Raw genomic sequence first — 14,042 nt, 5'->3', positions numbered from 1 at the left:
AATCTTTACAAGCGCCATGGAGTATGCTCACAAACAAACAAACAAACAAAACAGAATGTAGCACACCTGAGCCAGGCAACACCAAGTGTCCTCAAAATGCGAGAGAGCAACGCGGGAAGCCTGTCCGGACCGTTCACAAAGCAGAGTCCAGCCCCCACTCTCGGGATCATCAGCCAGAAGGTCAAGGTGAGAAGGCCCGAGCTGAGCCGCCTTCTCTCAGAGGGGAGGGAGAAGCCAAGACCAGCTGCCTCAGAAACCTGGGGGAGGGACAAGGCAGCCAGGTGGTCATCCACCCAAATATAGAAAGAAAACCTTTACCTAGCTTCTGCTTCCAGAAGGGAGCCCCGTTTGCACCTGTAGGACCATTTCCTGGCCGAGAGCTGACCCACATTGCCGCCTCCGCCCCACGCCGGTAATTGTTTTCCACGGGGCGCCTGTTCTTTGGCATCGCCCTTCCTCTGGTGTTCAGCCTGTTAATTGGTTCCCGGTGGTTCTGTTGCACCAACTGTACCGAATCCCTCCCTGTGAGGTCTGCTGGCTTTCTCGAGCGTGCCCAGGGGAACAGATGCCCTCAAAGACATCACAGTGACCCCAGAGAGTGCTCCGCTCACGACCACCATCTCTGGGGAAGGGGTGGTTTGAAAAGTGTTTGTGACCACATGGAAATGAAGGGGGGGGAGACGGGAATAGGCGGGGAAGGCTCTCCCCCCTTTCTTTGTTAAGAACAAAAAACAAAAAAAAGGAAGAAAGCAGAAGGGACTGTGAGGGCAGCGAGGGGAATCTGGCGTGAGCCCCGCTTAAGGAGGGGCCGGCGAGCTCTCTGCTCTGGGCTGGGAAGCTGAAGATCCTGTGGTATAAGGAGAGTAGAAATCAAAGGCCCCTTAGACGGCTCAGGTAGGGACTCCAGCGAGGAGACTGGCTCAGAGAGGGGGGGTGACTTAGCTGCTCAGTGGGAGCATCTAGAGAAGCTCCTCAGACTTCCTGCGTCCCGAGCCAATGGTCTCTCTACTCGTGAGACAAATGCCACTGTGCCCTCCCCTCCAAGTGGGTTTTTTATCTGTTGGATTCAGCTACATCCCGAGCGCCTTAGACAGTGGCTGGCACATAGAAATCAACCAGTACCTTTGGAATAAATGAATGCCCTATTTAGTGACCCTTTCCCCCGAAGGCAGAATGGATTGGGGTTCCATATAGGCTGCTTTGGGGTGCTATACAGGCCTGTAAGTGAATTATATAAGGGTTTTCTTTACAGTCCTGTTTCAACAGTGGGGCAGGGGTGCTGTTATGACCATCTGGGTAGCTGCCCGTCACAGCGTGGATAACGTCCGTGTCCTGGCTGGAGGGAGGGGGGGCACATGAAAGTGTTCGATGGTCTTTGAGTTAAAGGAATTCAGTGAGAGAAGGAGAAGAGCCGGCCAGAGTGGAGCAACGAGGGTGCTAACAGCCTCAAGATCAAGGCCGGGAGAAGACAGAATGGGCTCCAGCAGGTGCGTCTGGGGAGGGACGGTTCAGTCCAGGAACACTGAGTAATGAGCAGAGGCCTGGCCAGAATCAAGAGGAGGCTTGTCAGGAGTTCGCCTCGGGCAGATGATTACAGAGGTCTGAGGACATGCCAGCTTTTATGAAATGTCGCTGGATGTCACTGTGGTTCACTTGGTGCCAGGTCTCCGGTTGGAAATGCAACCCAATTATAACAGCTCCTGTGGGAGTCTACGGCCGATGTCATGAAGATGCTCCTTCTAACCCTTGTTCCAGGGACAGGTTGGGCTGAAAGACACGGCCATCTCTGCTCTTACATCTCAACAGAGTCCTGGACACAGCGACAAAGCCCAGTCTTGCGCTTTGAAGGCAGATGAATGTTGGAAAGCAAGCCAGGGACAGCGGGGAGAGGCCGGAACAGTAGGAAGCGGGGCCTGGCCCGGGGTGGGCTTTCTGTTTGAGGCTGCTCGGCCTCTCCCACCAGGGAGCTTAGATGTCTGTTTGCCCCTGGGGTAAAGCAGCCCATGTGACCCCGCTCTGTGACTCAGCCAGTGCCCTGGGCACTGAAGGTTCCATCAAACCTGAGCCAGTTCAGGACATTCCAGTCCACAAAGTCCCTGAGTCATATGCCCTGGGTTATAAAAACAGATGGTGCTAAAAGTTCCCCTTACTCGAGTCAGCTTTAAAGAAATTAAGTGAAAGGAGAGAGTTTAAAGGTGAACTGCATGTCCTTCATAGTCACAGTCACGGCTTAGGACTCGGCCAGCCACCTTTAGCCACCTTCTGCACCCACGAGGCAGGACGGGCTTGCCCTTCCCATGGGAGTGACGGTCTGGGGGTCAAGGGGAGGCCACAGCTCCAGAGGAGGATGCCTCCCAGAAGTCCTTTCACTATGGTGGGATGGCCACGAGAATCTAGACCAAGGTCTGTCCCAAAGCAGAGGCATGCGTTGCAAGTCAACATTTAGGTGCTGACTCCTACCCTTCCCTCCACCCCTCATACCGACACTGAATAATGCAGCGTGTTTCCCCCTCTACAGCCGCGAGTAACAGTCTACTCGGTGGAAATGCCTCGTAGCTGTACACCAGCTGCAAAACCCCCTTAATCAAGGTCAAGGCCGACTCTAGAGAGCAGGAAACAAGGTGCTGCTCAAGGCTGGGGCTGGCAGCCCACAAGCTCTCTTCTCTCCCCTCAGCGCATGGGTGACCTGTGGCATTTCCTGCTTATCACCCAGAGTAACGTACATGGTCAGCACATTTGCAGGGAGGAGGGGAGTAAGGTGGACAACTGAGTGAGCTCTGGTCTGGCACCCATCCCCGAGGGTTTCTTTACTGTGGTGTAGTGCAAAGAACACTGGGCCGAACGCAAGGCTCAGATGGCGAGGTTCTGTGGTGTGAAGGCTGTGCGACACTCAGAAAATCCATTTCCCTCTCTGGTTCTCAAGCTCCTTTGGTATCCAAAAGGACAGATGATTCTTTGGTCTTTTTCAATGGTTCTCCACTACTTAAAAAAAGGGGGGGCTTTTTTTTCTGTTCTCCACTAGATGGCACTGTGTCTCCAACTGCAGGGCCAGGGCCTGCGGCAATCCTGTGGGTATTTGTTCAGCGGTTCCACTTGGCCTAACACAGTCAAGGCCAGGGTGGCTGCTGCTCTTCCAGCAGGAGGCCGAAATTGCGCAACCCGGCTCTGCAGGTTGAATCCAGGCAGAACAGGAAATGGTCAGGAGCTTACACTTCAAAAAGCCATTTGGGTTTAAAAGGGTAAAGCTCTGGTGAAGGTTGAACAGGCCAGGCAGGTTCCTTGGAGGCAGGGCCCAGACTTGAGCCCCACAGCATCGCCCCACATATGTGTACTCTCTTTGCACCAGGAAATATTGTTGCCAGGGATCCTGGCACAGGCTCTGTGCTAGACCTCCAATTTCAGTTCAGCTTTCTGCAATGTCAGCCTCAGAGATCAAAGGCTCTGAAGCATTAGTCAGAACTCCAGGCAAATGCTCCCCCACACCCCCTCGCAGAATCCCCGCCTCCAGGTGCGAGTCCAGGTCTCCTGGGACCAGCGCCTTTCCTCGTGTCTGTTCAAGTCCAGGATGAGAAGACTGACGTCTCCTTCAGCTATAATCTCGCTATTATTTTTTTTAGAGGTCAAGTAGTTCACATCAGCAAATGTTCCAGAATAACCATGTTTTAAAATGCAGTCAGTAAACTCTTGTTTGAATATTTAAAACAACACAGTATTGGGTAAAAATACTAACAGTCTTTAGTGTGTGTGGGGAACGGCATAAATGTCTCTAAAGCTATGTCTAATTTTGTGAGCAAATATTAGAGCATAAGGAACAAATGAAAGATAGTTTGCTTGTGGCCTTTGTGTGATTAGGGGAGGACTTTTCTTTCTTAAATGTAAAGCGCTGTTAGTTTTGCTCTGATGTTTGAAAAATATCAATAGCAAATTCCTAATGGCCAGGATCTACTGACCCCTAAAAAGCTTCCTATATTTCCCTAAGCATGTGTTTCAGTTTTATTTATTTATTTTAAATATATCTTTTTTGATTTCAGAGAGAGGAAGGGAGAGGGAGAGAGAGAGACAGAAACACCAATGATGAGAGAGTCACTGATTGGCTGCAGCCCGCAACCCGGGCATGTGCCCTGACAGGGAATCGAACCCCGATCGCCTGGATCCTAGGTCGACGCTCAACGGCTGAGCCACGCCAGGCTGGGCCGTGTTTCAGTTTTAAAACCTCTTTCAAGTTCTCTGACCAAAGGTCAGAGTTCCCATCAGGTGTGATCGTTCCTGAGTTATTTTTAAAGATTCCCTTTCTGAACCTCACCGTGGATGTTTTTTCCACTGATTTTTTTTAAAACATAATGTTTTGGATATAACAGAATAATTATTTGATCTCTTCTCTTTAAATGGAAGGCGATATAATATTGAAAAAATCCATTAAAAAATGAATTCATAATCTCACCACTATAAAATAACTACCTTCCCCCTGTGTATTCCCGCTTGGATGCTGGCCACGTATATAGGTATTTTTGTTTAGTTATAATCATAGGATACAGGCTATTTTGCAGAATACTTCTTTTCAAAGGCTTGCCAAAATGTATCCAATATCCACTGACTGTAGTTTCCAATGACGAAAGTGTCAATACCTAATCCAGCCTTTAGTTTAGAATGATATTCAGTTAAAGCTAAAGGGATACTGGGGAATTACGTTGCCTAACCCGACCTATTTAATTCCTATTAACAGTAATACCTCTGGGCTCTGATTAGCAGAAAGGACTATGAGGCAGCCACATACCTGACTCAGCATCCTTGGCCCCATCCTCGGGTTTATTTGCTCTGCTTCTGCACTCCCCGGGGCCTCTGCCTTTAGCACTTTTGAAGGTCTATCTCCCTTAGTTTATTGCCTCCCTGCCTGTGTGGGGGGGAGCTGGGCAGCGTCTCTGTCTATCCTGGCACCTCACCTATGAGCCTTGAATGAATGGGAGATGCCTAGGGACGCATCTGCTTTTGTCAGGGACAATGGGCTGCGGTGTATGGCAGAACTGGGGCTTCTGAAAGAAGGTAAGAAATGAAATGGAGCTATGTTCCCGCTCCCAGTGATGGGAAGGAGTTAGAAATATTTCTCAAGTACAAGATTCTACCTTCCATCCTTCCGTCTCCCACCTGGCGAGGAGGGGTGGCACCAACCACCACGGGCACACGGGTTTATGTGCACCATGCATCACCCCAGTCCTCCTACAAACTCAATAATACCTTTCCCTGCTCTATGCAAATCGAGAGGATCCAGAGCAGTCTATTTTCTCAGGGTGGCGCTGCCCTGCTGTGGCTTCCTGAGAAAGGGCCGGAGCCACATCAAGGAACTCGCTGCAGGAAAGACACGGGGGAGTCTTCCACACCAAAGCTACACAAAGAGGTTCAGCGATCACTGAAAACCTCGGTACTTTTGCTTTAACTACCTGCAGAACAGGTCAAGATCAGTGCTAATGTTTAATTGCAACAAATACAAAACAAACGACTGCGGTGTCCTTGGATTTTGCTCAGAGCAGCCTTGCAGACACCAGTAATGAGACATGGCAGGCCGGGAATTAAGTGTAGATTTTGCTTTTATGCCATTACAGGGAAAACATGGGCGTGACTTGCTAAAACACGTCCATACGATGGTGATAACTTGATAACTCTCTGCAAGGTCATCTTACGGCATCCCATGCAACCTCAGATGCCAGGACAAAAAAGATCCCTTTTGATAAAGCTCTGTCACATAATCATCGATTTATGCCCTGCGTTGACTCAGAAAGGATTTGAGGTCGCCAACAACAGTAATAGAAATCACTGTCATTTGTGAGTAATGATTACACATCAGACACTGCACACCAGGTGTTTTATTTATGTTGCCTATAATTTCACAGAAATCCCTCCAGGAGAGATATTATTAGGGAGGCGGGAGGCGCAGAGGTTAAGAACTCAGGCCCTGGAGTCAGACCATTTGGTTTTAAATCCTGGCTCCATCGCTAACTCGATGTGAGACTTTGGCAACTTGCCCAACCTCTTTATGGCTCAGTTTACCATCTGTGTAATGGAGATATTAGCAACTATTTCATAAGACTTAGGGATAAATGGGATCAGCATCTAATGTGCCTAACACACAGGAAAGACTCAATAAATGCTAGGAATGTGGCGGAGACATTTAGTGCTCGCTCAGTAGCCCATGTGTTCTCCTAAACTTCCAGTTCCCCCTGCAGTTAAGTAAAGCCATGTGGCCAGTTTGGGTCAATGAAATGTGAGTGGAAGTGACATGTGTCATTTCTGGACACAGCATTTAAGATCCAGCGCATGACTTTTTAGCTCCCTCTTCCCTGACTCCGTGACCCTAGAAGCCATATGTTTGAGATGATGGCAACTCTGGAGGGAAGGTACCTGCACCCCAGAGTCACCAGGTAGAGGAGGGCTCACATGATACACATCAGTTTTTGCTAGACTAAGCTTCTGATATTTCCAGATTTACTTGTCACTGCAGCAGAGCATGCCCTATCCTAACTAACACAGCCACTATTATGTTATTCTTATTACTTTCTACTTACGAATGGGGGTTAACTAACCAAAGAGAGTAACTCCATTCAAACCCAGGTATCTACTGAACTCCTGAAGCAGCATCATTAACTAACATTTGCCTCTTTCTGGAATCCCTGCCAACTCTTGGGTGCTATGAAAAACGTTCCTCCTCGGTTAAACACTGATGAGAATGTCAGAGATGGTGACTCTTGGGGGCTCTGTGTATTTGTGTATCTGGACTGTAACCACCTTTAAAAACCACGTCAGGAAACTGGGAGGGAGAGAAGCTTCGAATTCTTTTATCACCCTAAGGGGAGAATATCCTAAATTCAAAAGCCATTATAGATGAAGCTGGCTACTGGAGACACCAGTGGCAGGAAATCCAGGAGACTGAGGGCCGCAGAGGAGGAGCTCAGGTAGTCTGACTGCTTCAAGGGGACCAGGAGAGCCCCAGATACCCTGATCCATGGGGAATTCAGCCAGCGGGGCTTGGGGCCCACTCTCTCTAGCTGCCAATAGCCTCTCTAGCTGCCCCGTCTCAATCTAACGTGTAGTAATTCAGCATCCCTCTTTTCTCTTTGAAAGGCCCTCAGCAGGAATGATGTTATACATTAAAGGAAAGAGCTCCTCCGGACTATCTCCCATGCTAAACAACCGGGATGGGAATCATCTTTCCAAATACTGAGCGAGCTCCCTGTCTCACCCCGGTTTCCCCTTTGCGAGGTAGTGGACTGCACACTATTCCCAAGGCCCCTGCCAATCCTAAAAGTCTATGCACCTGTGGATGAGGAACGGCGGCTCTAAGTTCACCATTTAAAAACATCAGCAGAAACGAAATGCAGTGTTCACTCTGCTTTTTTTTTTTTTGGTCCACAAAGTCATTACACCTCCTGCTGTCTACCACGCGGGGATGGTGTGAGAATAAGCTCGGCTGCTATAAACCACCTTAAAGCCTGCCACGAAATGCTGGGTAAGCGCTAACCACTCATCTCCAACAGCTGCCACTTAAAAATTCTACCGCGATCATCTCCACGAACCTATGAGGTTTTGTCTTTCCTTTTGTTAAGTAACCTCTTACTTACATGGACGTTCTTAATGTGTGCTATGAAAAATTAGAAAATAGGGGAAAACATAAAGAATAAAGTAAGAAGCACTTACTGTCTGACTCCCAAGGAACAACTTCAGTGCAGTTGCCGGCTTGATAACTTCCTTCCAGTCTCCGCCTGTGTATCTTTCTGAATGGAAGTCAAGGTCAGGCTCAACATACAGGTTTGTGTCCTACTTTAAGCACGAGGTCATAGGCGTTTCCGCATGTCTCCCATAAAAAGTTTTAATAAATGCAACTTTTAATAACTGTATGAAGCTTCCTCTTACGGTGCTTTCTAATCTCCTTAGCCACATTTCAGGTCTTTCTCAGGTTTTCCTATTGTGAGCAATGCTGAGATGAACTTAACTGTTTTTTGGGGGGGGGTTTGTGTACCTAATTATTTCCTTAGGGTATACTCTTATGTGCAACGAGTCTGTGCTAAAACTGTTTCCAGCAAATACTCAATGTTGGAGGAAAAAAAAACACAGAGCCCAGTCATTGTTTTTGATGTGACAAACGGCCTACTCAAGTAGCAGAGCTCTTCCAGGGAAGGCCCCTGAATAGAAAAATGATCACTTCTGGGGGGAAAAAATGCAAAGACGGTAATTGTTCAGGTTGCTCTTAAACTAGGGTTAAGATACTGCTATATGGCACCCTTCACCAGAGAGCTGTTACATCAAAGGCAGACATTAGTTTAAAAGTATAAGATTTCTATTCAAGGGAAAGAACCTGGCCGCCCACTCTTCCTTGTAATTCACCGGGCTCTGTGAAAAGCACATATTGCCTGCAGACAGGAGCTAACAGACACAGGCGCTTTCAAAGGATAACCTTTGCGTGCCCTCCCTCTGAAAGCAGAGCCCTGGGAAGCTCGGCTGCGGCCTAAACAGTTGCCAAGGATACTGAGCAGCTACCGAATCCAGACTCCATCAGTCCAAGTGCCCCCACTGGTTAAACACTTTTTATTTTGACAGATTAATTCATATTTTTCAAACATAAAACAGGCAAAATACATAACGCAATCTGGGTTTCACATTTTGCATGCCTTCAGCTACAAATAACTGCTTATCTTGCAAGGATTTTGCTTTAAAAGAGACATCCCATCAATAAACATCACAGGAGTGGTGTCAACAGCAACAATACCTGGAGCAGTAAACCCTTTATTGCAGCAGGCACCGTATCCACGAGAACAGTTTTAGATGTGCCAACAAGGCGAAAGCAAGTGAAACAAATAATTGCACCTTTAAAAATTGGTTTATTAACAACAAACCTTTATTAGGTGACTCCCTGCGCCAAGCACTCTGCCGGGGGCTTTATATACATGTTCGCCCATCCTCACAACTACCCTGCGAGGGAGGTACTATTAGTCCCATTCTACAGAGGGAGAAACTGAGGCTCAGATTGAGGGGCAGGCTTCACCCTGGTAAGGGGTCGAGCTGGGGTTTGAAAGCAGTGAACAGCCAGGTTCTCAGGCCTTCAGCCGGTTCCTTCTCGATTGGGGGGGTCACAGTACGGCCACCGCTAATGGTGGAATAGAAATATTTGCAGCTTTTATACTCCCCTCTCCAACTGGTCTCCCCCAAAAAGAACCGTTTACCTGTCTCCGAGGAAGAGAAGTCAACTTGACTTTTGTCCCCAAGGGGCTTCCTAGCCCTAATCCACCCAGAGAAAGCCCCAGAGCCTTTACATTGGAACCACGAGGGCGAAATTCTGCAGGAGGAGATTTAAAACATACAGACAAAGCATTTCCACTGGAGAATGTGAGAAGTGGCTCGTTTTTGAAGGTAAAAATTAAAAGCGACGGGGAATCTGTGAAGGAGCCAGAGCGGTGACAGGTGGCGAGGACAAGTAGGAGAGAGTCTCACTTCTGCTTATGAGAAATGGCTCCAAAGAAAGTCACTTTCTGCCGTGGGCCTGGCGGGTGATACTGAGATAGCACCATTTAAACCAGCTAGAGCCGCCCACAGCTTGCAGACTGGGGGGTGTTTTTCTCCGCATTTACATATTTATTCGGCGCTGTCAACTCTTGAGCAGTGAAGAAAGGATCCTAAGAAAACGGGACTGGAAATCTAATTTCTGGTTCCAGAACCAGGTCCACCAGTAATGAGCTGCGGCTCCTGCTCACCTTGATATGCAAGGAGGGAGGGCTGTAGACTACCCGAGGGCCCTTCCGAGTGTAACTCAGTGTAACTGAATCCAGTTGGCCAAACATCTCTTCAACACCCACACTGTGCCAGGCATCCTGGCTTTAAGACTTACTAAAGACCTGGTCCCTGTCCTGGAGAAACGCAACATCGGGTAGGGGACAGGGTGTGTAAATAACCAATCCTAGGAGTCGAGAGATGAGTGTATAAGGAGCACAGGGGAGGCGTGATCTGTTCTGAATTGGGGGCTTCACGAAGGTTCATGAAGTCAGTGGTGGGTGAGCTGGGTTTGGAAGGATTGTGAGACATTTGTTAGCAGGGAGGAAGGTGGCATCTGGTACCCCAACAAGCTTTCTAACCTGGAGCACTGCAGAGGTCAGGTTCTGTACGTGCCCTGGGTGCAGAGGTGCCAGGTCTTTGGTTGGTCCACAGGGCGGTGTGGTGCACACCCTTGGGAGAGGGTCCAAGGTGATTCTACCAGGAGTAGCTCCGTGCTCAGCAGGCCAAGTGGGTATCAGCTCGGGCAGGGCCGTGCCAACATCCTTCCTCAGAGCCTTGGGGCTCAGAGGTGGGAGGTGGTGGTGCCAAGAGGAGGGCTGAGTGAGCAGGGCCTCACCTTTCCGGGTGTCATCTATATAAGATTTTACTCTCAGGCGGGTTCTGCTACTTAAATGTCTTTGAAAAGCAGTGCTCTCGGGCCTGGAATGGCGACCAGCTCCCAGTGATCTCCAAAAAAGCCCTGAACATGAGAACAATCTCTGCAGAGGTCCTCTCCGGTCTCTCCTCTTGTGTCTGGCAGCTCCTTCTTAGTTGCTGTGGCTGATTCCCGAGTTGTCCTCTGCTAAGAGACTATTCATTCAGTGCTGGGGTTCCTCAGGGCTCTGCTCTGGGTTTGAGCCTCTTCTTGGAGGGGGCAGCTTCCTCCCCTGCAAGGGAATTTCGTGGGGCTCCATGGATTTATAGTCTTCTTTCTACTGGGGGCTCCATGCGTCAGTTCATCCAGCTGCAGACCCACTAACCCCACTGTCCTCCTTGCTTCCTCCAACGAAATATGGTCAAGAATTGAATTATAACTGCCCCACCCCTCCCCCAGCACGCCTAATCTCAGTAAATGGTCCCCCTAGATACCCACGGCCCCAGCCACACCTTTGGGAACCGCCCTTGGCTGCTCTCCCTTCCTCACCCCCAACATCACTTAATGGGCAATTCCTGCTCATCTATCTTCTAAGGGACTCTCAAGGCTCTCCACCTGTCCCCGCCCCCGCCGTCAGCACCCTAGTTCAGGCCATCATTGACTTTGGCCTGGACCACTGTGAGAAACCTCCTGGATGACCCCACCCCCGCACCCATCTGTACCCCTTCTGGTCAGTTCCCCACACAGCTGCTGGGATATTTCAAGAACACAATCTGATCACAAAAATCCCCTGCTTAAAACTTTTTCATGCTTTCCTTGCAGGCCTTTACGACCCCGCATCCCTCAAGTGGCCTAAAAGGCTGCTGATTGAGCACTGCTCCAGCCTCAACTCCTGAAATCCCCCCTTCTCTGGGCTCTGGCATGTGGGACTTTCCTCAGCCCCTAGAACAAAACCTGCTCTCTCCCTCCCACTTCCACACGCTATGCCTGCAACGGGGACTCCGTTCCGGCCCCCCTGCCCAGCCACCTCTTACTTGACCTCCAGTTCTCAGCGTAAACGTCATTGCTGGGGAGGTCTGCAACGTCCGTAGAGGACATGCCTGCAGCTCTCAGGATTTATCTTCTGCAGCACTTTGCACAGTTTATTTACAGTCATTTGTTTATTGTCTGTCTTCCAAAGGGTCAGGTTTTGCTTATTGCTCTACAACTCATGCTCAGAATAGTGCCTGCACACATAGGTGCTCAGGATGTATTTAAAAAATAGTTAAACCACTCGTATATCTCTCCTTCGGTGTAGACGCACACCGACTGCAGATCCCACCAGCTCTGCTCTCCTCTCCCCCTCATCTCACGGTCTGCTCCGGTCATCAGGCCCTTCTGTTCTCTCCACAGGCCCTGCTTTGCAACAACCCTCACACATGGTGGGAGACGCCAGCCGCCAAGAAAGCTGCTTTATTTTCTACTGAGCGGTGCCTGCAATGTCACTATCCACCCACTATTGTTATTTCTACAAAAATAGTCATCAACACTTTATTAGAGTTCTGTGTCTAGAGTCCAGCATACAGGTTAGCACAGAAAAAAGAAGAAATATTAACTAAAACATGTGTCTGGTATCAATTCTGATTGCAACTTTTTCAGGGAGATGCACGTACACTATGGGGGATGTGCTAGTTAAACAATAATTCAGCTTAGTGGACATTCATAGCTAATATCTTAGAATGTCGGTGGTCAGGAGCAGGACAGGTGGGCAGAACAATCTGCTCAGATCTGTCGGATTAATAAAGGATCGTGCACAGAGAAAAGAGAAACCTCGATTTTCCTAGTCCCAAGGCCTCCCTCCTGCTGCAGTGCCAGCCATGTGACCAGGAGCCAAGCGCCAGTGACAGAGGCTGATTTGCTCAGCAAAGCCTGTTTCAAAGCAATTAAAAAGAGACTGTCGTCTTGCAGAGGCTGCAAACAAAGGGCCAGGGATGCATCTCCCTTTTTTAACTGATCTGAGCTGTCAACTACTTCATTAGCAGCTAGATTAGCTTGGAATTAGCACCTAATTAAGTGCTTTGAAATCAGAACCTGAGAGAGGTGTGGACTGGGAAGTGGAGGCGGGGACAAGTTGGACAGGCCCACCTGGGAGAAATGGAAATGGGTCTGGTAACCTCAGGCAGCAGGCGCAAACCTGTCTTGCAGGTGGATTTCCATACGGAGGGCATCGTGGGCAGGTTTTGTTTCTGAGGCAAGTGGCTCAGACCCTTCCTTAGAACTCTGGGCAGCAAAGCACAGAGAAGCACTTGCTTACAAACAGCATGGGGAAGTAACTGGAAAATATTTCACAGGCAGGACCAAAGGGAGGAAGCAAATTTGATGCTATTGGCTCACAGACTATCCTTGTAGGTTCTCTAGGACTAGCTCTGACCTTGGGAAACCCCTGGATCCTGGGCAACCCAGAGGGATCTCTCAAACCTAAGATTCATGAAAACCCAGCATCATTCCTTGCAGCACCACAGTGACCCTAACACGCACTCCACATTAAAAATACTTCACTCTGAGATGTTTGTTCTGAGGTGGAGGCGGCTGTTTATCAGCTATATGCTACTTTTATTTGTTATTGATTTGAGAGAGAGGAGAGTGAGAGAGAAACACTGATGTGAGAGAGAAACATCAATTGGTTGCCTCCGGTACGTGCCCTGACCAGGGATCGAACCCGCAACCTTTTGGTATATGGGACAATGCTCCAACCCATTGGGCCACCCTGCCAGGGCAGCTATATGTTACTTTTAACTGTCAGTACTGAGAGCCCCGACCATGCTCAGCTGAACAGGCTGTGGGACGGGAGCCAGGACTGAGACCATAAAAATCCAACATAAAGGCTTGGGAATTTTATTCTTCAAAGCAAGTACCAAATTTCAACTGCTAAAGATTTATTTATTTTTAATCAAGCACAGAGGAGAGGAAAGGAAACATCTTTATCTCTTTCCAAAACTCTCTCCTTCAGAATATCTCTTCCTTTTCCTGTCTTTGCCACAATCCCTTGGTCTCCGCAAGAATGTTTCACCCACGGTGATGAAAAGCATTTCACTCGCTAATCAGCACAAAGCCTGTTCTTAGCACCCAGGTGTTATGACCCTGCCCTGCCTCCAGAATTTTCTGCTTCTGGGGTTTTCTAAGCTCAGAAAGTAGATCGAGAGCAGGGTCGATCCATGTGGCTACAATGGATTGAACCATAGGTAGTATGGGAATTAACAAAAACTGAAGCTCTCTAAAAGACTTTTCTGGATTAAGGGGAGTGTGTGGGAGAAGAGGAGGAGTGGCGGGAGGGGCTGTTGGACTACAGAGATGGGAAGCATGAGTTCATCATAAAACTTGCATTAGTGTGTGTTATAAACAAATCAAGGTCGGTTCTTAGGACTATCCAGTTTAGTCATGACCTTGTAGCACTGTCCCTGTGCATCAGAAGGGTGACGATAGACACTGAAGTTGACTGAAGCTCATCTTGAAGTTTGGACCCTAACCCTACTCCCGAATGAGAAAACATTGGTCGAGCCCTGACTAACAAATGTCATTCCCTTCTCCCCCTTCTCTCCTCACCTTTTTCTGCAATTCTCTTTTCCTCTCTCAGGCCTCTCTCTTCCTCTCCTCCTCCTAGAAACACATATTT

The 14,042-nt window shown here is 48.7% G+C and overlaps 1 protein-coding gene across 4 annotated transcripts in view; it reads right to left on the bottom strand.

The window, feature by feature from the left end:
- PLA2G2C (phospholipase A2 group IIC) overlaps window positions 1–440 on the bottom strand; it is a 32,114-nt gene extending 31,674 nt beyond the window's left edge. Inside the window, exons 1-2 of one of the 4 annotated variants that reach the window (XM_081144480.1) lie at window positions 355–414; window positions 67–257 (exon numbers count right to left, since the gene is read on the bottom strand). Coding sequence is in view for 1 of the 4 variants with exons in the window: in XM_081144471.1 (XP_081000597.1) it covers window positions 67–257; window positions 355–366 (203 nt within the window). In the remaining 3 variants the exon portion in view is untranslated. Of the gene's footprint in view, window positions 1–66; window positions 258–318 lie in introns of all 4 variants that reach the window. The other 3 variants (XM_081144471.1, XR_013999347.1, XM_081144473.1) reach the window with 3 other exon arrangements.
- Between the last annotated feature and the right edge of the window lie 13,602 nt (window positions 441–14,042).

Source organism: Miniopterus schreibersii (genome assembly GCF_964146895.1).
Source record: "Miniopterus schreibersii genome assembly, chromosome: 8".
In the NCBI taxonomy this organism is placed as follows: domain Eukaryota; kingdom Metazoa; phylum Chordata; class Mammalia; order Chiroptera; family Miniopteridae; genus Miniopterus; species Miniopterus schreibersii.
Note: the sequence above shows the minus strand (reverse complement) of the source record. Positions and strands in the feature narration are given on the sequence as shown.